The sequence below is a fragment of the Morone saxatilis genome, unplaced genomic scaffold, assembly GCF_004916995.1.
Source record: "Morone saxatilis isolate NCDOM2014 unplaced genomic scaffold, NCSU_SB_2.0 Contig16, whole genome shotgun sequence".
Lineage (NCBI taxonomy): Eukaryota > Metazoa > Chordata > Actinopteri > Moronidae > Morone > Morone saxatilis.
The window spans coordinates 9,130,740-9,155,439 of NW_023339718.1; the positions used below are offsets into that span (position 1 = coordinate 9,130,740).

Sequence of the window (24,700 nt, forward strand, 5' to 3'; positions counted from 1 at the left end):
CAACATTTTGCTCTTTTAAAAAAAAAAAATCATGAATAAAGATCCTTTTTCCTACTGGATTTTTTTGCTACATATATATATATATATATATAATTAAAGTTGTTTTACAAGCTGTTACGGTAAAGCTTCATCCAACTGCGCAAAAGGAAACTTTTACTGTACGTCAGCTATCCCAGCATGTTAATCATTCCTATTAAAAACAGTCATTAACTTCTATTGGGTGTTTAATTAACAGCTAAATGAATCCACTAATTAAACTTGCATATATTTGATATATTTTCCATCTTAAGTTTTTGTTACACAAGTTCTTGAGCCGGTGTTTGTTTCAAGATGCTGGCAGTGTCCACATACGGTGCGCGTGTGTGTGTTTACGTGTGCGTTTGGCTGCTGCGGAGGGCCTATCTAGGACCTCCATCTGCCACGGGACAATTGCACGCAGCTCAAAGAGATCCGCTGCTGTGATGTCAGTGGAAGGAGCCCTGCTGCTGCTGGTTGATGTTGTTTTTGGCCACGTCCCCATTCCAGCGCAGACTACACTGCTGAGGCACAGCTGGTGGGCTGCCTGTCTGTCTGTCTGATCCAGACCTCCAACCACCCCCCTCCCTCATCCAGCCCACCATCGGTAGTTCACAACTCCACCACCGTACCACTCAGCTGTCTTACAGGAAGTGAGGTAAAAAGGCTTGAATGTTAGAGCATCCTGTGACGCCAACATGCTATCATCGCTTCCTATCTCAGGACAATACACACACACACACACAGACAAAGGAATGCATGCAAGCAAAGCACAGGCTGCATCAGACAATGGGATTGATACGAACAGCCTTTCATTTCTCCTCCTTTATATCACTCTGGCGGGAAAAAAGGGTGCTATCACATGAACCACCAGAACACTAATGACGTGACTGATAGTATTTTCCTTCAAAGTGTAGATACAGTAGGTATTCCTCCACTTCAATCACTCAATAGGCTTGAGTAACAACTACAGTGACCGCATAACGTCAGAATTGACTTTGTTTTACCACACAGTAATCTCATCCACTGGAAACAGCCTTCATCAGAAAACTGTGATCAAACTCAGCAGATAAGATAACATCAGCGCCATGGCAGACTCTTCCAACAGCTAAGCCCTTGCGTCTTTACATTTGTTCACTGAAGCAACCATGTAATTCAATATGTTCTGCTGAAAAAGATAAAAGTTTTGTTCAACTCTGAAAAAAAAAAACAATCTGCTATCATCCACTAGAGGGCACATCAGCTGAGAGAGACGTCAGAGAGGAGACTGAAGTCTGGAGTTTAAGAGAAGGATTCAGAAACGTGTGATGTAGCCAAAGCCATCAAAATGCAACAACACAATTAAAGTATTTGATCAAATCAGATAAAATAAAATTAAAAGCCTTTAAATTCTTCTAACCTCTTGTCTCTCTCACACAGCCTCACTTTAAACTTCAAATCTGCAACTGCAAACCTTGTGCAACTGTCTCAAAGTGTGAACAGCTGCAGAGAGAGATGTGTGCAAAAAAATGACAGTGACGGAGGGACGTCGGCCTCTACCAAAAACAAATCACTGCCTTCACTAAACACCAGGCTTAAAGTAAATTTGATCTTTCTCCTCATACTTGGTCAAACCTGAAAGAGGATGTAAAAAAAAAAAACAACAACATTCTTTACTCCGTGGCCAAAGCATGTGTTTTGTGTGTGTGTGCGCGTGTGTGTGTGTGTGCATGTGTTGTAGCCACATTTAACACACAGTGTGTGACTCAAGTCACAATGTCTGTTGTTGTTTGCTGCATTCTTCATTGTGGCAGAAGAATAACCTCAGTGGTCACTGTTGCCATGTAAACGAACTCAGCGCCCGCAAATTGCTCTGTGCTCGGTTCGTTGTTGCAAATAGAAGCTGACACGAGTAAGTATTAGGCTTGAGACAGTTTACCCGTCAGCTGTAATGTGATGTTCAGACTAAATTAGTATAACTCTCTGACATTTAATAATTTTCCTACCATAAATGACTCCAATTGCTCTATCAACTCTGCTGTACTCACCCCAGTTCCCATGCTGCTCTGGGGCTCCACACTCTCGGGTTCCAGGCAGCGACCTGGACCTTTACCCCGCTCCACAGTCCCTAAAAATGGACACACAGCAGCAGCAGTACAATAATTAGAATCATTATCCCATCTGGTGTCAATCTTCGGGTCATTTGTGTAATTAGGAGGACAATATTGTTTGACCCTGACATGGCCCCATAGAAGGAGGCGGTATGCATCACACTGCTCATGTATTGTAGTGTTTTAGAGTGACAGGGGCCTCACAAAGACCAGACAGCGCTAAGGAATGACAGGAATCCATTATCTGATCACAGGTAGATGTGCCACAGTATCTATAGCGACCACAGACAGACCGCTATTTCTCCTACATGAATAATGAATACACACCCAGTACGAATATGTAATTACCCAATAATTATGGGTTCTGAAGAAATGATTAAAACTTGAATTAACTGTCAGTTAAGGAGTTACCTGTAATTTCAGTGCCAATAGTCAACCAGTGGCTGCCAAAATAAATACTGTAATTTCATGAAGAACATCATATCATATTATCTTTAAAATTTAACATATGGATCGCCTTGTGAAGACTAATAGATGTACGTTTCAACCCGAACATAATTATGGCCTTTGAAATTCTAACATTTTGACCTTTAACTCTATTTTTACAGCACCCTCTTCAGGCTAATCAGTTTAAGCGTTGAAGCTGCCTTTTATCAGTGACAAAATACATCAACCTAAAATGTTGCTGTCATTGAAAAGATGCGTCTTTCTAAGTTTCAGCTGAACCAGACAAGTGGTATCGCATTTAACAAACAGCTGGACTCACCTAGCTGTTGTTCATCTCGGATTTGTCGGATGGCTGCTCTGATCATCTTTCTCTCCTCATACTCGCTGGCGGCACGGAGCTTCGCACAAACACACACGCGCACACAAAATGTCAGGGCACACAGGACAAGCATTGATTGGAAACATATTTTAGGGTTTTTGTCATTTAATTCTCACCATTTTCGTGAGCTCATCGATGTCCTGGATTGATTGCAGTTTTCGTGACAGGACGTCCAAGTTATCACTGGATTCTGACCTGAGCGAGAGAAAAAGACAGTGAAGTAGTTACGTCATTACGATTGTGCTCATGAAGCAAGTAGCAAACTGGAAATTATAGTATCTTAAAAACAACAAAATACAGACTATACCCCAGAGGCCTGCGCATGGGAAAGGCAGCAAAAGATAGAAACAGGCAGCAGAATTCCAAGCTAAGTTTTCTTAGCCGGGAGAAATCCATCAGAGGAAACGCTCCCAAATCGCACGTGGAAAAACTGATACAACAGATCTGACAGCAATGACACACAGTGCCTGTAAAAAGCTGCTCTCGTCCTCCCTTTTTTTTAGCCTTTTGACCGCTCGTTCTTATGTCGGTTTCTATTACTCATAATACTCATACTATTACTCACTGCTGCAGTTCTCTCATTCTCTTTTCTTTCCTCTAGTCGTTCGCAATAATGGATGTGTGGCATGTTTGAGTGGAATACTTCACATTCCACCATTGAGAGGCACGGGATAATGCAACTTTCAGACAGGGTGTGTGTGTGTGTGTGTGCTGTGGTGTTTGTGTGTGTGTGTGTTTTGTGTGTGTTCTGTGTGTGTGTGTGTCTGTGTCTGTGTGTCTGTGTGTGTGTGTGCGCGCATGTGTGCATCCTAACGTGCACACGTGCATGCATTTGGTAAAGTAGGTATGCTTCCTCCTGCAGCTTCAGTGAGGCACCTCCTTTGTTATTGTAACCCAAGTCATCTGAGAGCAGCAGTGAATGGAAATGATTAGACCCAGCCACTGGTCTCAAAAGTGACACAGAAATAGAACAACTGCAGAAAATTGAGCATCTTATTCACATCCAATGTCCAGTGTTAAATCTTTGGTAGAGACATTACCGGTTATTAATTAACACCTGTAACAAGACCAAGTTGATCCTGGTCTGCAGAGTTTAGGATTTCATCCACAGAGGGGAATTTGTTGTCAAATACTATAGTGAAGGAGAGCAAAAGAAGCTTTATGATGGTTGTCAAATTAATGTAATTTTGTTGTTTTGGTATGATGCTGATTGATTAACAGCAGTAGCTTCTCTAATCTCATGAAGCAGTAGAAACGGCTGAATGTCGGCTTTCCAGTTTAAATGTTACTGGTATGATTGGACAGATTTTAGGAATTCTTCAGTAAGCAGAGCCAATCAGAAAAAGTTCAGTAGTGATACATTCGCTCAAGTTTGTCAGGAAAAGCATTGAAAACTACATATATCACAACATCTAATAATTCTATTTCATTCTAATAAAAAGGTTTTATGTATTCCTCTATGGCTCCATAAAATACAAATAATCAAAATGTTTATATTAACATCAAGCTGATCTTCTTCAATAACCTGTTTTTGCTGCTTCTTGTTTATTGTCAAAATGGCAAAGGTGACATCAGAGCCGAGTTATGTCCTCATCCATATTCCTCAGCTGAATGACAGGTGCTGGGAAATGTGTATTACTGACCTGAGCAGGCCAAACCAACCATAAGTACGACAAATAAATGAGAAAAACTCCTTCAGTCTGACTCTCTTGGCTTAAACTTTAACAGATAATCTGACATAAGGACAGACTTTTAAAAGTAAAAGTATTTACTGTGAAATGTGCACACACAATGGAAAATTGAAAATGTGCTGTGGTTGCAGTCCCCTGTGATTGTCTGATCTGACTTTTCCAGACTTTTCCCTTTTCCCACTGGAGTAAGGAAAGTGCTGCATCTGGGTTTATGACTGTTTTCTCAGCATCTCCAGTTCACCTGACTGGTGCAGTTTGTTATTAGGTCTGTGCGTGCGTGCGTGTGTGTGTGTGTGTGTTCGGTCTAACCTGTGCTGATTCTCCTTGTCCTCCTGCTGTTTGAGGCGTGTGGGTCTAAATCTCTTGCTGGCCAGAGCAGCCTCCATGTCTTCGATCTCCCTCCTCCTCAATTCCCGGATGGCTGAACGGATGAGGCGCCTCTCGTCCAGATCCACGGTTCCATCCAGCTGCACGTGAAACATAAAAAGACCAACAAAAAGAGCGCATGAAGACAAATGCAAGTGTTAAAAAGTGTGCCAACACAGCAGGATGCCAAACATTTGGCTTGCAAAGATAAGCCACTTGTCCCTCCAATATTTGAATCTGTGAGCGAGTACACCACAGATGGTGAGGAAATGGCCACACAGTTATATAAGAATGCTCTGCTACAGTAAAGGGTCACAGGCCTGTTCTCTGTGTAAGTACAGGGCGGTGAATAAGCTGAGTAGAGTCGTAGCTCAACCTTCAAGTTGCCGCCTCTTGCCCTCTGTAATTAAACCTGTCAATGAAGGACAATAACACACTTGTTTATAAGAAAAGGCAGTCTTTGAAACAATCTGCCCTAACGCACAGCTGTCCAGCAAGAGTGAAAATGGAGAAGATTTGAAGAGAGTTTGTGATTTTCAGCTGCACTAGGGTAGCATTACTGGCCTGTCCGTTGGTCGTTCCACCATTTTGGTCCGGACTTAAACAACAACTGATTGCCATGAAAGTTTGTGCGACATTCACGCCCCCCAGAGGACTATCTGACTTGCCTCCAACAAGTTGGTTTATCAGGAAGTTAGCACGGTCAGTGGGAACATGTTTGCATGCTAATGTGAGCTGATTCAGGTGTGTGACATGCAGACAGTATTAGACTAAACAGCCCTGGCTTAGATTTAAATGTGAGGCACGGAGTTACAGGGTCAGCAGGGCCGACGAAAGATTGGTGATGACAAGTGATCTGACTACACTAATGTGAAAAGACAGGACCACCTGAGCAAGGAGCAGAGGATGAGAAACAGGCACGCCAACAGCTGGTGCTCAGCTATAAAAAAGAAGTGCGTTCAGCTCTCTGGGTCAAACCTTCACCCAGGTGTCTTCTTCTTATTCTCTGGCTGTAATTCACCTCAGTTAAACAGTAGCCAGACTGCAGGAGGCCCCAGAGACTCAGACGTTGAAGTGGCTCACTTAAAAACACTCACTGAGCCATTTCATTGCTCTGAGTGACTATTAGTTAAAGGGTTTATTTTTTCAAGCAAAAGAGGAGTAATTAAGGTGTGTGAGTGTGTGTATAAAAGCACGCCTGCAGACAGACACACCAGTCGGCGAGATGGATGCTTTCATGTTAGCGGCAGCCGTGAGCATGGGAGGGGAGAGGGAGCCCTCTCCTGTCATGTGAGAGACAGATCTCTCTTTTGGTCGACAGCGGGAACCTGTCAGCACATGCTGGGATGAGCGTCTCCTGCTCCTCTGGAAGGCTTTTCGGATACACTTCACGCACAAACACACACTTTAAGGTTTCCTGCTGCACCAGTTAAAACCTGCAGAGTCAAGACAGAAACCTTTGCATGCCAACTGGTTTCTACTAAAGGGAGCTGGATGTGGTTGTTAAGCTAAGCCTTACACCCTGGTGGGTTGAAAAGGGAGTTGGTGCTCCCCCCCTGCTGGGCCTGGAGGAGGAAGGGGGTGGGGGTCTCACAAGAGATGAAGAAGGCAAGTGGTTTTGAGGTCTCGCTGTGGTTTGATTAAAATATGCAGCCCAAGCTGCACTAGCTCCGAGGGGCTCTCCTATATACTATAATTTGTGGAAATTTAAAGTGCTGAGCTGACTGAAAATAATGCAATGCAGTGCAAGCGGAGAAAGTGCTCAGAAAAGAAGAAAGCATATAAAGAAAGAGGAGAAGGATAAGTGGAAAGCAAAGCGGTTAACAAAGAGAAAGGATGACAAAGTGAAAAAGAGAAAAAAACGAAAGAGAAGCTGGGCTTGGGTATGCCTAAAAATGGGCAGATGAGAGCTGGGTGGGAAATGGCCTGGCCTCGCAGGGTCATTCCTCACATTCCTGCTGACTCACAAGGAAAAGAGATGGTAGTGAAGTCTGCCGATCAGGAACTGGGTTTGAGGCCAACCCAGCAGTGAGATGATATAGCAACCAGGAGCGACCGCGTCGGGTTTTTGATTGTGAAGCAAGGATGGGAGAGAGGATATGAGTTCACACTTGCTCGTTTTACTCATTGTCCGGTGTCTGTCTCACATGCCTACACAAACAAACACACACAGAACACTCAAGGGAGCTGTATGTTACCACACTGTCAAGCATAGTGCTGAATGAATGTAATGATGTGATTATACAGCAAGCATGCTGCCAAGTTTTAGGACTGACTGATTTATTTATTTATTACTGGAGATATAACAGCCTCGGGCCTGGGCCTCTTCTCAGAAACAGTAAATTCTGCCTAGCATTTAAAAACAGGCAGCATGTTTGGCCTATGTACTGTGCCTATCAGAAGCAAAATGTCCAACAGTGAGAAAAAAGGTTCATGGACAACTTCCAAACTCAGAGCACGTGATAGAGCGCAGACTATAACTGTCCAATTCAGTTATACTAATCTTTCTAAATACAAGCACAGTGAGGAGAATTAAAGTCACAATGTGATGATGAGAGATGAAAAACAATCCCTACATGCACGTCAGCACTTTGACTTTTACCTGCTCCAACACAAGAATCAGTGCACAGTTTGGCTGCACATCGAGTCAGTTTGGATTGGTTGCAACATGTATACACTTAATTCAACCAATCCAGTTGGCACACGGCCAGCAGCTGTAACTGACTTCTTCTTTACGAATTTAAAAAGAGGAAAATAAAAAAAAATAAAAAAGTTGACCAATAACTTCCCTGCGCAGGAAGGCAATGACGAGTGGGCGTAACCCAAGCAAATAAAACACACCTTAAAGTTGGACGCCTGCCAAAGAAAACAGTATAACCGTTAAAAGTACCAGAGACAGAAACACACGCTCATGTAAAAACAGAGTCCATTTGACAAAATCCTCCACATGACAGAGGACTTTACAGTGAGTGCACTGTGTCAGTGGGAGGAGAGGGGGGGAAAATCGATCTAGTTACACAGTGACAGCACCTTACACCACTGACCACCTCCAAGGGCATTTTTCAAACCAAGGGGGGGGATAGTCATGTTACGCTGTGGTCTGCTGTAATAACTGAAGACTCGTCACCGGCTCTCAGGAAGCTACCGTCACACCTGCAGGCCTCGGCAGGGTCACCTGACTCAGCCGGGGAGAGACAATGTCAGGCGAAGGATGGAGGAGGTGTTGACTGATGCAACTGCTTCAAGGCAATGCTTGCAGATCCCAACTCTTTTTATTCAAATGCACTTACCTACTGATACAATCTAGAAAATGATTACCTTATGTGGCAACAATCACACTGGGGTGAGGAGATACAAAAAAATGTTTTGATGTTTCACAACAAGCAGGCCTGCTAAGGCTTGCAATGCACTGTTGGTCGCTTTGAGTCATTTCCTGCCGAGTAGCAGCTTTCTATGGAGTCAAAACCTCAAACCTATCCAAAGACATTCGACTGAACCAGCTCAATCAATCACAGCCAATTAGAAAGCGTTCATGGTTTAGCGGTAATCCCGACCAGCTGGTGACACACTCCTGAGGACGGAAACACCCTCTGAACTCATCTGCTAAACGCGAGCAGAACGGATTTAAATATGATTTTTAAGTTTGTGAGGTTTAATTTATTGCGGCACACATGGAAACAGCCTCAGAAGTGGCATAATATGGCAATAAGTCAAGGTTCCTCAGGTAGTTAAAATATACTGAGCTACTATTTAGTGGGTCTGCTGTCCATAGATGAGCTCAATGCACATGCTGTAACGACTACCTGTGGGCGCAGCACTGAAACAGGATTAAGTTAAATCTGTGGAAGTGAAAAGAGAGACCACTCCACTAAATGACTGAAAATAGAAAGCAAATATTGTACAAGTTCAGATTTGTCTTAATTTCCTCCCCCTACTCTACTGCCTTTATTAGAGCATCTATTCACAGCAACTCAAACATGGATTACTGGATATCTGAGCTGTCTTTCAGCTTAAACAGTCTGCAATCTGGTCCTTTAACTCATAACCTTGCCTGTGTTGCAATGACAGACTGAAAACGTGAATATTCCTCAAAGAAATCAGGAAACATTTTGGTATAGATGCCAGGATTATTGAAGCCCTACATACTATATGTGTGTCTCTCCAGTTGTGCTGCGGTCTACAAAAGGTCAAAACCCAGCCCCGTCTGGGAGCACAACAACCCCTCAGGCCAAGTCCCGACCTTTTGACTCCCAGTGGGCGCTCATGTGCTCGGCTGTATTTGTACTTAACACTTAAAACTTTGTGAACTGCAACGTGTCGAGCAAATTCTCAGAAACCGAGGAATATGTATACTTTCAGCAAGAAATGTGTGTGCCCGCATGTGAGTCCACGTGCATGGGTGTGAGTGAGAGGTAGGGGGTACTGTGTGTTTGCGCATGAAATGAGGGCTACAGTAATAATTTCCAGAGCAGGCTGAGGTTAGAGTGCAGCCAGGCAGCAGATCGGATCAGTGCTTTAAACTCACTTGTGTCAAAGCCCACAAGTGAGTTTTCCCTTATAAGGACACACGGGACACTCCTGGTAGCAGAGCTGAAGTGGATTGCGAGCCGCCACCAAGAAAGCCAGACTGCTACAGACATTGAGACAGATACAAATAAACAATCGAGAAAGGCTGAGAAAGTTCAAACAATATATTTTTTCCACCCTTGAATCTGTTTATTGCCTTGCTTTGGGCCAAAATTCCAATCTGAATCAGGTGGAAGCCTATAAATCATTTCTCAACGCCTCAGGAAAACAATGCTTGCATACAGTAGGCCAGTGCACATACACCACACCCACTGAAAAATGGGAATATAATCAGGATACATAAGAGCGCTGCAAGGCATGGTACTCCTGGTTTCTCATAAAAGGGAGTTTCAGTCACCTCTCGGCTGAAAAATTAACAAAGAAACAAACCAGATTCAAGTTTGAAACTCATTGTGCTGCACGGCATACTGAACCTTCATTGTCTCGTGAAATATATACAAGCTGGGAGAAAGAAAGATTACTGCACATGTGGCAACGTGGTCTTTGTGAGTGTGGCTACACGTGTGGGAAAGCTTAACCTTTATTAATAACTGGATGGTAGGACAGAGGCCCAGAGCAGACTTGGGAAAACAGTGTCCCCTTTACAGTTGAGGTAGCAGGCATAAAGAATGGATGCATGGAGGAATGCATGTGGGTCAGAGGGAGGTACAGCCATCATGTTCTATGGGCCTGTAATGACGCACTGAAGACAGATCTGAACTCACATGTTGTTAATGACTTACATTAGTGCAGTGGACTCCACATGCTGATGGATTAATCAGCACACACTTGATTGTGCATGCACGGTCAATGCTCTGAAACTACAAAATACTGACCTTTCAGCTACGTGCTTCAAAATAATTTCCAATCTAACTACTCTAACGGTCAGTCAGCCACAGAGTAATATATTTCTCTTGGGCTAGATCCACTGCCTCCGTGAGACGTTTTGGCCCATTTCAACCGTCTGGCTCCACACACTTTGTCCCCTCTGAATGTGTTTGTCTTTAGAGCTGCAGGTCAGGTCACAGAGAGGGATCCAGGTCAGTTACCAGCCTGGTCAGAACAAGTGCGCCCCACATTCAGGAGCTGGCCTCATCTAAAAGGTTTCATATCAGCCAGCAAACTGCCAGTGCTTTAATATTTTATTGCCTCAATTTTGCACATATAAAATCCCCAAATGAATTAAAATGATGCCGAATCTTCTGCATTACAACTGACATCACTTGAGGCAATTTATCAGACGTCATGCAGCTCCCTCTTTGGGCTCAGACAGTGGTATTCCCCAACATATAAAATCAGTGCAGTTCCCCTTAATTATTAGATTAGAAAATTTTAAGACCAAAATCATTCCCTGTTACATCCAAACTACTTAATCTAATCTAATGGACTTGAGTTGTTCTTTCCCAGATTTTTCTTTTTCCCCAATAAAACTCTCCACACAGTCAAAGAATTCCAACCATTCAACAAATGGAGGAAACTATTTGACAAATAAAACACATCAACCGCTGGAATTTTCCCAGTCAAATTATCTGTACAATTAATGTATCAGGATGCCAATTTCTGTGCAATTATATTCGATCTCCAATGTCATTGCATTGGTCCAAAAATGTTTTTCCCATTTTACAGTTTCTGTAATTCTGTTGAGTTCAACGTTATAATACCTAATAAGCCGACAGAGGAAAGGAGCTGTCCACTCTTTGTAAATACAGTCCCAATACAGCTTCCCACAGTGGTCATAAGCAGAGGATCTGATACAGTATGACAGATTTCAGCAGGAAAGAACCTTTGTAAATAAAGAGATAAGAAAGACTGCATTGGGTCCTGCACTTCAACTGGTCTCGTCTTGTGAGCAGAGGCAGGTCACAGCAGGAGCTACAGCATGATGAATCTTCGCCAAATATGGGACATCACTGGTCAAACTGGAGCCCTGCGTGACCAACTCTTTTTGTTTAATGAGGGAAGAGCCAGGAGGTGAGAGGGATGTTTCATGGGAGGAAACAGCGGGGGAGTGAGAGCACTTTGGGAGTCTGCAGGGCACAAACAGTTTGTTCTAATAGATCCATGAGAGCCAGTCATGCTGACTCTGAAAATCCACAGTAAGTATAACAACGGGAGTGAGAGTCGCACAATGACAGACAGACGAAGCCAAACTACATTTTTTACAGATCAGCTGTTCTATCTTAAAAATGCCACAACATTAACAACAGTGGGCTGGAAAGCAAAACATCAACATCCGCTGGACGATTTCTAGTGGATCTCAGGAAATGGCTCTTTCCTGGGGGAGTCGATATAGAAAACGCCAAAACCACAGTGTTTCTACATTTCTCTCTGCTCTGACTGCATCTTTCGCTTTATCTCTCTTCCATTTAAAAAGTACCATACTTTACCAAGCTGGTAAAATGGGATATATTTAACTTTTCTTCTTCTGGTTTAACTCAGTATATGACTTGGCAGAAAAAAAGCCCAAACATCTCTGATCCTGCAGAGAGCTGCATGTCGTTTCCTGTATGCCCTTTTTCTCTACAAACAGAGCCACACCTTAGTGTTCCAATGTAAAGCCAACAACTGCTGAAACTGTACCAAAGCCCTGCTATGGTACCATATAACTGAGAATCTGTGTTTGGATAAAGCAAATGAACATCAGAAGGCATCTTAAGAGCATCTCATCTTGTCCCCCTGAGAGACACACAGCTTCCTCATTTCATCTTAAGCAGATAAGGTTTCAGCTTAAATCTCATGATTGTGCAAAAATTAAACACAGAATGTTCAATTTGAGTTTATAGATTAAGCTCCATAATCAATCCACTAAAACAGAAGTCAAAAAGCAGACTGACCACATCTGGTAAGTGTTTCGTCTGAGTCTAAAACACCTGGAAAAAAGTAAACAGGACCTTAGAGAGTTTGTCCCCCTCTGAGTGCCTAAAGCATTAAAGTTTAAACTGGGATTTCTCCTGCAAGAGACGCCCGGTGGTAGCGAAGGAGACAGAGGATAAAATGCACACCTTCAATCCCTTATCCAGACCTTTTCCATTTGGCAGAATGATGATCCAGACAGACGGAGAGCAGTGACAGAAACGGTCTCTGCTGGATCACTTATCACACAAACGAAAAGACCAGAGCAGCTCTGACAGCAGGGTCTGTCTCTTATCTGATTCTTACAAAAATGTGTTCACCCCTTAATTAACACCCCCATTTATCAAAGCAGAATATACTGTGTAAATATATGTTGAGTCTATACAGCACAGAGCATATGATAGAGGTCAGTTTTCTACAGCAGTAGCAGCTGGTGTTGCCTCAGTTCGTCAAGCTGCAATTTTTTGGCCTTCTGTAACCACAGGTTATTTCTGCTGTTTCCTCCCTCCACAATGCCCAATATCTCACCACTGACTGCATTTTGACTGAACCTTAAAACCCTGTGGAGCAATATTTTTACAAGTGGGTCCCCTTTTGTATATATATCATGCACACACACGCCGACGTATGGGCTCGTGGGCGACGCGATTCAACTTCCTGCCGCTGGTTTCACGCTATTCTGCAGATTAAGTTGGGGGAGCTAAAGAGCCAGGAAATATAAAAAAATATCCTGACAAAATTGGTGAAGTAGAAAAACATGGATGCAAACATTGCAAGATTCATAATATATATGGAAAACCAAATCGGCCTTGCTATGAGGATAGAAATGCTCTCAATGTCAATTCAACTCAAGAATTTCTCCTACATGTACACAGTGAATATCAACTAAGCGGCAACCTCCAATGGTTTGCAAATTAAGCCAAAACTAAGTAATAAAAACTGCAGTTCTTTGAATGTCCACTTGAGGCTGGCTACAGAAGTGAGTCGATCTCCACAGGGCTCCATATCAAAATTCCCAACTTTACAGAACGTATTTACCGCCTGGTATAGAAAACTTGCTATAGAATGGTTTCTATAGCTAATTTCCCAATTTCCACGAATGGCTACATATCTCACTTGCAAAATTAAGGGTATGGACCTTTTGAGTGACCGGTGGGTACCACAAGTGGCTGTTTTCAGTTACCAGGCTTAATTCAGCCCGCCTCAGCTCGACCTTCGCTACACAAATTTGCATTTTTAGATTAGCGGGGAGCCAGCGGAGTCATGACAGAGTGAGATGGCGACAGCTAGGACCGACCACATGTCACAGATGTCACAGACACTACGCCTTTTCTTAATTATACAGTCTATGATGTCAACATAAATTTGTTCACAGGGTACTTTTCAGGAATTGTGCAGGGAATTGAGCCTCTCGTTGGTGCGAGGGAGTGTTAGCACATTTGTTCCATTATCAACGTCACAAAAAATGAGCTAAGATATTTTCAATGTGTTCCCTCACTGCAGACATGAACCATAAGAAAACTGTTAATTCAATAATAACATTACCTCACTGACGCTTTATCAGCCTCTTTGAGGTTTGTTTAATATACTAAGAGTCAGACTGCCAACATTATTCTCTTATGATATTTTATAATGACAAAACAGCCCCTGGTTTCCTTTTTATTAATGAGATACTGCTCCTCATATTCAAATGCCAGCTTACGTTTCTAAAGCAACCAATATTTCAAAATGACAAAACAATACCAAGTATCCTCTTTAATAAGGAAATACGACACTCTGAACTCAATTTCAACTTTAAAAGTGATGTAAATGTTTGCTAAAATACATCTGAAAGTGTGTCCCATTTACTGTGAATCATTGTTCCAGAGCAACAAACTTAAAGGCCACAGACCAAAAATAGACTTTGGTGAAGTTTATATGCTCATCTCAAAGTTCACTGCTTCTCTTTTCTCATCCTTTCAGAGCCAATAATGGCCGGCTATTTATAACAAAAGTTTCCTGTTTTATCAAACAAACAAGAGACTTCTTATCTCTCTGCTCCCTGGCCTTGTGTGTGAATATTCACTGTCAGAGGCTGAAGTCTGCAGGCCATAACTCAACTGTCACTGCAACTGTGTAGATAACTCTGTTTCTCAAATGTCAGTTTAGAAGGAAAAACTGGCCCTGGATTGTTCACAGACTTTTTCTTCATTACCTCCTTGCTGATACCCTTGAAACTTAATCATACGGGAAATGCTTTGTGTAAATGCGAGGGGAGTAAATACCTGTGAGAATGATGACAGACTCAGCATAAAAAGAAAAACAATCAGGTGTGCACTGTGAACTCTGTTTGGAGTTTAAACATTTTTTTCCACAGAAACACGTGCAAAAACACCCTGTAAACATCCACTGAGGTCAAAGGCAGTTATGTTCACCAATTGCCAGCATAAACACAGAGGCAGCAGGTGTTATCAGTGGTCAGGAGCATAAAACACTCACTGACTCTTTTCTTTTTGTGAGTGTGTGGCAACGAGTGGGGGAGTTGTATTCAAAGGGAGATCTGTTGCATGCAACAGCTTGTACTCTGCAGCCTCTCTGGAGAAAGAAAACTCTTTTTTTCTGATTGTTGACAAGACTCAGGTCAAGTCTTGCGGTATCACGCTCCTGCAATTGAAGATTTTCCCTTGAAACTTTACTTTAGGGCTGCAACCAACAAATGTTCATTATCAGTTAACCTGCTGATTATTCTTAATTCTATTCTTATTCTCTACAAAAAACCTCAAATCTTTACATTTGAGAAGCTAAGGCCAGTAAATGTTAGGCATATATGCCTAAAAATCACAATTATTCTATTTTACAATAGTTTCCATTACATTTTCTGTTGATTGACTAATTGCTGTAGGTCTATATTTACTGCTAATTTTAAAATGTAGAAAGAGGAAAATTCTACAACATCAACATAAAAAAAACACACTGCACATATATCTTAAAGTGTCCCAGACAGTTATATAATGCAGCATAATTTTTCCGATTTATTCGTTCCTGATGATGAGGCTGACATTTTGGACCATGTCTCTGGGGGGTGAGGAGAACCTGGGACTGTACCGAGAGCCTACAAAACAAACCCATTCTTCCTCTCCGACTGTAACCGCTGAGCCCTTGTCAACGCACAAAGGGTCCAGAGAGCCATAAAAACGAAGGCCCAGGGGTCCCATGTATCACAGAGGCCGGACCACAGAGTGAAATTGCCCTATTTTAAACACGTGTGAATGCTTCTTGCTCACCAGGGAGAAAGGACGGTCACAGGGCTGGCAGGACTAGTTACAAATCATTATGTGAGACATCCAGCATGTGAAATCAGCCCAGCAGGCGCCACGGCGGAAAAAAGTCTCCAAGCGGTCATGTCAATTCAAAAATGAAAACACAGACTTGTGCATTAGCAGACCACAAACTGTAAAAGACAATCAGATTCCAAGCATATTGACATTTTACACATTTGTGAGCTTGTAAGATGTCACATTTCGACTTTTCCTGCAAACCTCCGATGATGCAGCCCCGCAGGGAGGGGTTTCAGAGATAATTAGAGGGGAGATCATGGTGTGGCTGACAGATGCTTAAGTCAAACCTTATTCTTAGCTAAGTAGGCAGGTGCACAAGTGCCACAATAACAGACACCTGCAGATCTGGCTTGTCCTGCAGGTTTGACACAAGCAGAAAGGAAACTATTGCCACACAGCAGATTCAGGGTGAGAACAACTGATAAGCATCACCCTCGGAGCTGGCAGTCAGCTGATGAAGTCTATTTAAGTAATAGTGGTTGGAGTGGTTTAGCTGTGAAGGAGATTTTCTCCGACTGGCCTCAGCGGCTTTTGTCTTTTTGTGTCCACAGATCTTAAGCACCATTCAGACAGATGACCCACAAAAAAAAAAACACCACACCACTCCAAAAGAAAACCAGGACACCAACTGATTATTTTTGTGGATATTTAAATAATTGTTGTGGCAGAGAGAAAAGAAAAATGCTTTCCCCGGTTGCCATGGAGGGGATTAAATGAGCAATATAAAAGGCAGCCTGGGCTTTGAATAGAAGAGTAGAGATGGGATTAGTGGCGTTAGAGAGGCCACCATATGACCTTCTGACTGTTTAGATCATTAAGTACAACACAGGCCTGGAGTTTGTGTTCGTTATCCTAACGGTTGTTTAATAGAGGCTCCTCCACCCGGCTTTTACTACCAGTTTAATTAAGTCTGAGCATCTCTGAATGTCTATCATCTTTTTTACAAGTGTCCTGAAAAACAATTCTTAATTCACAAAAACTCCTCAACCATCGCTGGATGGAACCAACGCCACAGAATGAGGTGTTAGATTTTTATAAGGTCTCCGTGGAGCAGAATTTAAATTCCATCACAACGCCATATGAAGTTTAATCAGAGTTTGTTTCCTTTCAAACCGAGTTCACTGTGGAAAACCCCGACACTCGAGTCACCGCAAACATCATCAGTGAAATTGTGGGATCTTGGCGACCTTTTAGCTGGTGGTCACAACTGAGGGAGGAAAGCTGTGGGGGACGACGCTCAGCTCCATGAATCCAGCACTAAGAAGAGGAGGCATTTTGAATCTACCTCAGCAATGCATCACGTGATAATAAACCCCATGTAAAACACCTGTAAATCTGGGGCTCTGCAACAAATTCAGGATTATAAAACTTCACAGGTTCAGAGATCTTCTCATTCTTTCCACTGCCAAAGATGTGTAGTGACCATTAAGAGCCTTCATTCATTTCAACTCCCTGTTTCCTGCTTTGTTCCTCTATAAATAAACCCATAAATGTACTGATCAAAGCAACCAATACTCTAGTGAAAAGTAAATCATTATGCTGAAATGAAAACATTTCCTCGATATCCTCCTGTTCTCCCACTATTATAATGTCACTTGTGATAAAAGTTTGACCTTTAAGTGATTCATGATTAGAAAGCTCTTGGCCAGATGATTCCAGACGTTGGGGAAACAGTCTTTGTAACACAAACAGCCTTTTCTTGTCACATTTACTGATCTTCAAGAACAGAAATCTAAATGTTTTTCTGCCCTCTTCTTGAAAGCTCACAGTCTTGGGAAAGCAGTAGAAGTTCAAATCAGATAATGTATGTGACAAATGGACCACACAGCCGTATTGCTCATTATATATATTCACATTATCACAGGATGAAAAACATTAGTAAGGACACCATCACCCAGATGTTTCCTGTACAAATGTTGCATGCATGTGTGATTCAGACAAACCCAGTGAAACTATGTCTAAAGGACAGGCTGACTCATGCGTCCCTGTAAATGTGTCTGTGGCACAGGTGTCATGATGGATGCCAGACAGACTGTTTTACCTTCGTCTGCCTCAGGAAATAATTAGGACATGACTAATGTCACTGAACCAGGAAGTCTTGTTTTTTAACTTTATTAATACTGATTTGTTGCTCACATTTGTGACATAATGTCTGTTTCAGTAATGAACAAAACGTAATATATCAACGTGAATCACCTACAAGTGAAATGAATATTACTTTCTTCCACTGTTTTGTAATATAGATGTCTGCTGTGTGTCATCATGAGCAATCACATGAAATCTCATTTACTTGAGTCAGTTTTTATCTATAAATCTATAAAGATTGGGCTCCAACTAACTATTATTTTCTATATGGATCAATCTTTTAAGTGATTAATCAATACATTGTTTATCTATACAGTGTCAGTAACTATCAAATCAATATCCCCAGAGTCCATATGAACTTCAAATTGTTTGTTTTTTTCCAGTCACCAATGCAAAACACAGAGCGAGTTTGCTTGACAAATTACTTAAACGCTTAATTAATGATCAAAATCACTGGAAACCAATCGATTAATCAATGTATGGTTTTAAAACTAGTTTAAGCACAAAAACACCAAACTGATCCCTGTTTGACAGAGACAGAAAATCTACTACTCATCCCACTTCTTACGGTCAGACACTCTTTATTAGATCTGCAACTACACATATTTTCATTATCCTTTAAACTGCCTTTTATTTTCTCAATTAATTAATTGTTTATAGTATGAAATTTAAAAATAAACGCCGAGGTGATCTCTTAAAATGTGTTGCCTAATGTGATCCACAGTCAAAGACCCCAAAGATATCAAAGAATTATATAAAGAAATGACTGAATCAATTAATCAATGAATCAGAATAGTTGCTGGTTATTTCCTGAATAGTTGTTTTCAGCTGTACACTGATGATGTACTGTGGTCTGTAAATGCACACAGAGCAACAAGAAGCAGAACACCTGTTCAAATTGGTGAAAAAATGATGTTATAGTATTATGTTTGATGCCCTTTAACTAAGATATGATGCTGCCCTACAGTATGTAACACCTGACCTAAAGACCTCATCCTCATACAACATTAATATAAACCTCCTGTTGCTCAGAAGCATCTCCATCCATCCATCTAACTCACCAAGGCTCGGAGGGAGGACTCATCCAGCGCAGAGTAACTCTCCACAGACATGTTAACTTTTCTTTGTCAGGCTCAGGTGAGACGAGAAGGTTGGTGGATGTTGAATCTCGGTGTGATCTGGCTCAACGTGTAGATCTACCACCTGCACGACTTGTAGCAGCGTCTTCTTTCTTCTCTCTTGTCTCAAACTGAAGCGTAATAGAAGTGAGGAACTTTTTCTTCAGACTCAACGAAAATAAACCCGTGTCCCGCTTGTGGAGAGCATATTTCGGTCCTCTTTTATCGTCTGTTGGGTAGCAGTGAAAGCAGAAAACACTCTCCTACAAGGGGGACGTTGGCAGCTTTTTTTGAACAGAGGATTCCCACTGAAAGGTGTAAGCCCGCCCCTCTCCGTCCCCGGCTTCTCCCGGCGCTCATTCAAAGCGCGCCGCTCTGTGGGAAGACGCATAACAGCGTCCATGTATGGAGGGTGATTAGTGCCACTGTTAGGCACCAAAGTCCTGTGTGTGTGTGTGTGTGTGTGTATGTGTGTGTGGAATCTAATATAGACAGTATGAAAGATTAATTCCAGTGTGTTTACATTATGTATATGTCTGTACATGCAGTTTTCATCCACCACTCAGACATTTGACTTAAAGCCATCCCCCCACTCAAAGTGTGTTTTTATTCTTGTTCATATAGTCGGATGTTTGAGCTCCGCTGTGCCGAATAATGTCTGTGCAGAGTTTGACACTAGAAGGATGTTTTCACATTCATTTGCTGAAAGAGGAAAATCTGATTTTTTTTTAAGGGGCGGCGCCTATGAGCTTGATTTGTGACATCACTAAAAACTGGCTCCAGAAGATTTATTCATTTATTTTGGTTTTGTCCCCTTTCTTGTTCATTTTGGGAAGATATTTGTGCTTTTATTTCCCAGTATATTGTTTATGATTTGTACCCTTTTATATGAAAATGTATTCTTTGGGGGATTTTTTCTGACCCCTCTACCAAAATAAATCAATATTATATAATCAATTTGATCCGGTTTGCAAAATTCTGCATACAGAAATTTAAATTTTCCAATTATAAACCATCTTATTTTATTTTGAAAGTGAAGTCAAACAATACATTAAATTACTAAATATGAAAGCTATCAAAAGTCTACATTTATTTAACTAATTTATGATTTCTGTCTGTCCCCTGACAGTGTCTGTTCATTGTTTATCTTTGCAAATAAAGTTTTAAAAAATGAGTGTGATGTAGAAACTTGAAGCCGCCAGTGCACAGACACTGAGACTGTGAGTAAATAATGGACTTTACAGTGAAGTAGGAGACAGCTTGTGTCCTATATTCATGTTTATAATGAGGTAGAAGGTGTAGATCATTGACAGTATATATAATGGACAGAGCTTCCAGGTCGGAAAAGTTAAGCCAACGCGGTGTCTTAAAACCTGCGTTCTACGTAAAGGCCAGCAGGGGGAGCTCCATTGGCTGCAATAAACACAATACTATTCACTCTTATGGAAAAATGACCTGACTGCTTACTTGATTTATGAGCTCAGTAAACTGTTTTCTAACGAGTTCATGGTCTACATCGCTCGTTTCAAGTCTTCTTCCAAACCTTATGATGTCTATTCATCAGATTATGGTCCAATTTAGAGTCAAAAAAGCTTTTGGACGTAGCTACCGTATGAGTACGAAGCAAGATTCTGTTAATGTGTTGCCTATTTCTTGCCTAAAATCGTTTCCCAAACATATTTAATATGGAAATTATAAAAAGAAATATATCAGACACACATTATTGTTCCAAACAGCCTGTTTGTATTTATCTCAATACAATAATCTGGAGGGGATCTTTAAATGTGTCATATTTCATTCAAGGAAATGATTAGAATTAACTCCTTATAAACTCAACACAACTAACTACATAACTGTCTCTAATTTCCCTAGAATTTGTACCAGGTTACTGAGTTCTTACCAGGAAGCTTTCTTGGAAGGAACAAAGCAATAAAACTTTATCTCCCAAAATGAAAGACTAAGTGCAGTAAGGCCAGGGAATAAATTGTATGGTGGAGAAATACTGGATTCTTTATTTCATTATCCTAAAAGTATTCAAATGTATACATATTGTGTGGAAATACTGGAATTTAAAATGTATCAATACTGAAAAGTGTAATTTAACAGAAAAAATACACAGGACACACAACCTCTTCAGTAATGGTAGCTACCACACATTGACAGGGTCCAATTTGCAGTTTTATTGTGACTTATATGTAGTAATAGTAAAGGCAACTGCACTTGCTGTTTGATTTTAAAAACACAATCTTGTGGACTCACATGACCAACACTTTGCAATATAATTTTTATTCCCCTATTTCCCTCCCTTAGGTAGTATTTCTATATAGGCCAAAAGTATCTCAAAGTTCTTTCACCAACAACTACAATAGCTTTTAAAAACTGGTCCTTATTCAGTCAATAAATATAAAGAACGAATCATATTTAAGCTTGTTTTTCCCGTTAATGATCAGTCACAAGTAACAACATTTACATTACAATAGGTACAATTATCTCCAGCCTTGTATTATATTTTATTGTTCAAATTTACTCAGTGTGACAGACTGGTCTTAAGAGGCCGACTATATTTCTTCCCATACTAAATACTTCATGCTTCATTCTCTTATTCTACCATTGACAGTAACAGAACTTTGTGAGCCGAAACATTTAATGGCGCTTTTTATGTACGATTAATGGTGCATTCACTAAGATTCTTCCAATCTTCCTAAATTCAGTAATTTAAACTGGAAACGTGTCCACACTATGATGCCACGTCAAATACATGCAAAACTGCAGCATTGTTAAAGCTCCTTCTAGTCCTCTGTGGCAGATATGAAGTAGTAAAGTACTGGAATTAAAAATATATGTTTTAGCCTTACATCTATGCAGGATTTTGGTAACATGACCGGTGATCTGAGGTGAGCCAGACGTACAAGGAGGAATGAAACAACAACTAACAAAATACAAACTGAAACCATGAATGTCTTCATTAAACATTTAATAGCCACACAAGACAAAGAGCATCCAGATAGTTGTTCTTTAACAGGAATAATCAGCCATGAGCTGCGAGTCCACCCACACTCACTAGCTGAGCTTGTTGATCGGATGTTAAATCAGGAAAACGCTCTCTTGACTGTCTGTGGCACAAGGTTGCCTATTTTATATGTATTTCTAAAGTGGACCCTATGTTACACACAAAATACATCTTGTCTATCTTAAATCCTATTTGGAGGAGCAGCACACGACATTTTACACACTACTTTAACAGAAGATTGAACAGGAGACACGGCTTCAAAAGCCATCTCATCATAACACCACATATATAGTTCTATAGTTGTGATTAAAAAAAAAAAAAAAAAATCAGAATACTACTGAAGAGTATTAAAGACAAATGTTGAACAGTATAAAAAGACAAATGTTCAATAATACAGTTGTTGTTGTTTTTTTTTCTTGGTCAAAGATGCATAAATTTATCAAATCGGTTCCTCAAGCCCTTTTTAAACAAAATAATCTAGCAAAGTGCTTTAGGTTACATAAAGATGCAGAAACCAACAGGAACACTGAGAAAGATCCTGAAAGAAACAAACATGTGAAACAAGGTGAAAACAAAATGTCCTTGGCCGAAGTAACAAGGTAAAGATTAAGTTACACAAATGCACACTGACAAAGTCATGTGTCTGCGTTTGATGTTCTCAGTGTCCTTAATGAGCCATGACACGACACATACAGTTAAAAAAGAACTTCAAATCAAATTAGCGTAAATAAAATCCATTTTATAATTTATCTGTTAAGGTTAGATGTTAGACACACAAACATTTGAAACGAATAAAGCAGAATATGCATGAATAAACCGAATGACTTGCTTAGACTTTAATAGTAAAATTCATCAAAATATAAACTGCAAGATACTAATACTCACACAGGCACTTATCAGATAGGTATATGTTTCATTTCTCAAAAGTGTGCAAAAAGATAAATGAAAAGCAGAGAAGGAGATTTGGTTTTTCTATTTCTCCAGATGTTCCTGCTCTCACTCTTCCTGCTGCTCTTCATTCTGCTTCTTGGGCAACTGCAAGTGGAAAAAAATACAATTGAAAATCCTTCTACAGACGCAAAAGTATGTTTAATGGCCTTAAAATGAAAATCCACCCTTTAAGGAGAATTTCCACTGTCTGGGTAAACCTCCCTATTGTATAACGCCGGGTAATGATTTTAAACTAAATGCGGTTTAGAGGGAAAACAACACCTAGACAAATCACAATATCTCAATTTACTGCTTGTAAAATGTCTATAGTTTTCCAACCTTCACAGCTTGAATGCACAGACGTAGTTCATGTGTTTCCACGTGGACACACACAAATCATTAACCCCACAGACAATGCATCCATTGCACTGTCATCATGTACAGGAAACAACAGAATAAAGTGTACCTTTGTCATTGGATTCCTTATGTTCCCTCGTTCTCTCCCTTCTTGATTTTCTGGTAGATGCAGTCTGGTGGACAAACATTAAGATCAGATTATATACTCTCAAATTGTATTTACAAAAAAAAAGCACAAACATATACTCGAGCAGAGCTAAAGTAATATAAATGACACTTAAATTTATTTTTTAAAAGACTTGATTATTGCTTTTACTTCTCAGTGTCACTGAAAGATGACTGAGCTCCTTCTGCTTCTCAGTCCTTGCTGAGGTCGTTCTTTTACAGGAACGTTACAGTTGGACGTCTTCCTTTGACTTGGTAGTCCAATGTAGCCTCTCTGCCAGTCCCTTGCGTTTTGTCCTGGTGGTGTGTCTCTCTCAAATCCAAAGTCCTCCAAGAAGTCAGCTGTATGTGGAAGAGGACACACGATATGTGTAAATAATGAAATAAACACACAAATGCACAGAGCTGAGAAAACCCCCTCAACAAATCATTCAAAAATATAAAGCAATCTTGTAAAATATTTGTTGTGTTGAATTAAATACTTTATTACTTAATATTTTGTCGACCCCCATTATAATAATATCTAAAATAAACAAACAGACTACAGTTTGTACTGAAAATTGTAATATCTGATTTTCTGTTGATTATTGATTTGCTTTCATCAAATCTTCTTATGTTACTTTAATAAAAGAAAATACATTACCTTGCTGCTTTGATCTCCTTTGAAAATCTGGAGACGACTCGTCAAAGGTGTGTTTAGCAGGGCTCAGTGGTTTTCTGACAGATGATTTTGTTAGATTGTTCAGTGGGTGGGCAGTCTGAGGACGCATGTCACACTTGTCCTATGTATAGAAATACACAAAACATTAAATATCACAATAGATTGGAACAAATATTTCCATTTTACCTGTTTTTACAGGGATCAACATCACCGTCAAAGTTCCCCTGACCAAATATTAAATCAGCCATTGGCAAAATGCAAAATAAATCTGCCCATTTCATTTTTCTACAAATTGTTGTCGCACTCAGGAACACATTATCTTTACAGGCTGGTTGTTCAGACCATAAAGTGGAAATCTCTACAAAAGACACATTTGAATTCCGTTTTACTTCCAATAATACTGTCACATTTTTAAAGGAGGGACATCAGCCTATCAGCAAATAAGACGGCATTCATCGATGTCAGTGGCCGATGTTTATCTTCAGGCAGTGGCACAAATTGCACACAATTACCGATGTGCTCCATGTGGCAGCACGGACGCCTCTCACATCTTGGATGAGTAAAGAAATAGATTGAGCTGCAACAAGGCGGTTGAGTGCTTATCTTTGTAGATTTCTTTGTTCCCTGGCACAAAAGGGCAAATAAATAAC

At 40.7% G+C, this 24,700-nt stretch overlaps 2 protein-coding genes across 5 annotated transcripts in view; both read right to left on the minus strand.

Annotated features, from left to right (window-relative positions):
* Positions 1–19,212, minus strand: part of smtnb (smoothelin b) — a 48,050-nt gene extending 28,838 nt beyond the window's left edge. For all 4 annotated transcript variants that reach the window (XM_035658452.1, XM_035658449.1, XM_035658454.1 and 1 more), the window contains exons 1-5: positions 18,871–19,212; positions 4,932–5,089; positions 3,048–3,126; positions 2,872–2,950; positions 2,043–2,122 (exon numbers count right to left, since the gene is read on the minus strand). In XM_035658452.1, the coding sequence (XP_035514345.1) occupies positions 2,043–2,122; positions 2,872–2,950; positions 3,048–3,126; positions 4,932–5,089; positions 18,871–18,921 (447 nt within the window). In that variant the 5' untranslated portion in view covers positions 18,922–19,212. The remainder of the gene's footprint in view (positions 1–2,042; positions 2,123–2,871; positions 2,951–3,047; positions 3,127–4,931; positions 5,090–18,870) is intronic.
* A 2,671-nt stretch (positions 19,213–21,883) lies between these two features.
* Positions 21,884–24,700, minus strand: part of trafd1 (TRAF-type zinc finger domain containing 1) — a gene marked incomplete in the record, with an annotated part of 6,833 nt that continues 4,016 nt past the window's right edge. The window contains 5 exon segments of the mRNA XM_035658140.1: positions 21,884–22,972; positions 23,334–23,397; positions 23,541–23,581; positions 23,583–23,731; positions 24,033–24,171. Coding sequence (XP_035514033.1) covers positions 22,934–22,972; positions 23,334–23,397; positions 23,541–23,581; positions 23,583–23,731; positions 24,033–24,171 — 432 coding nt within the window.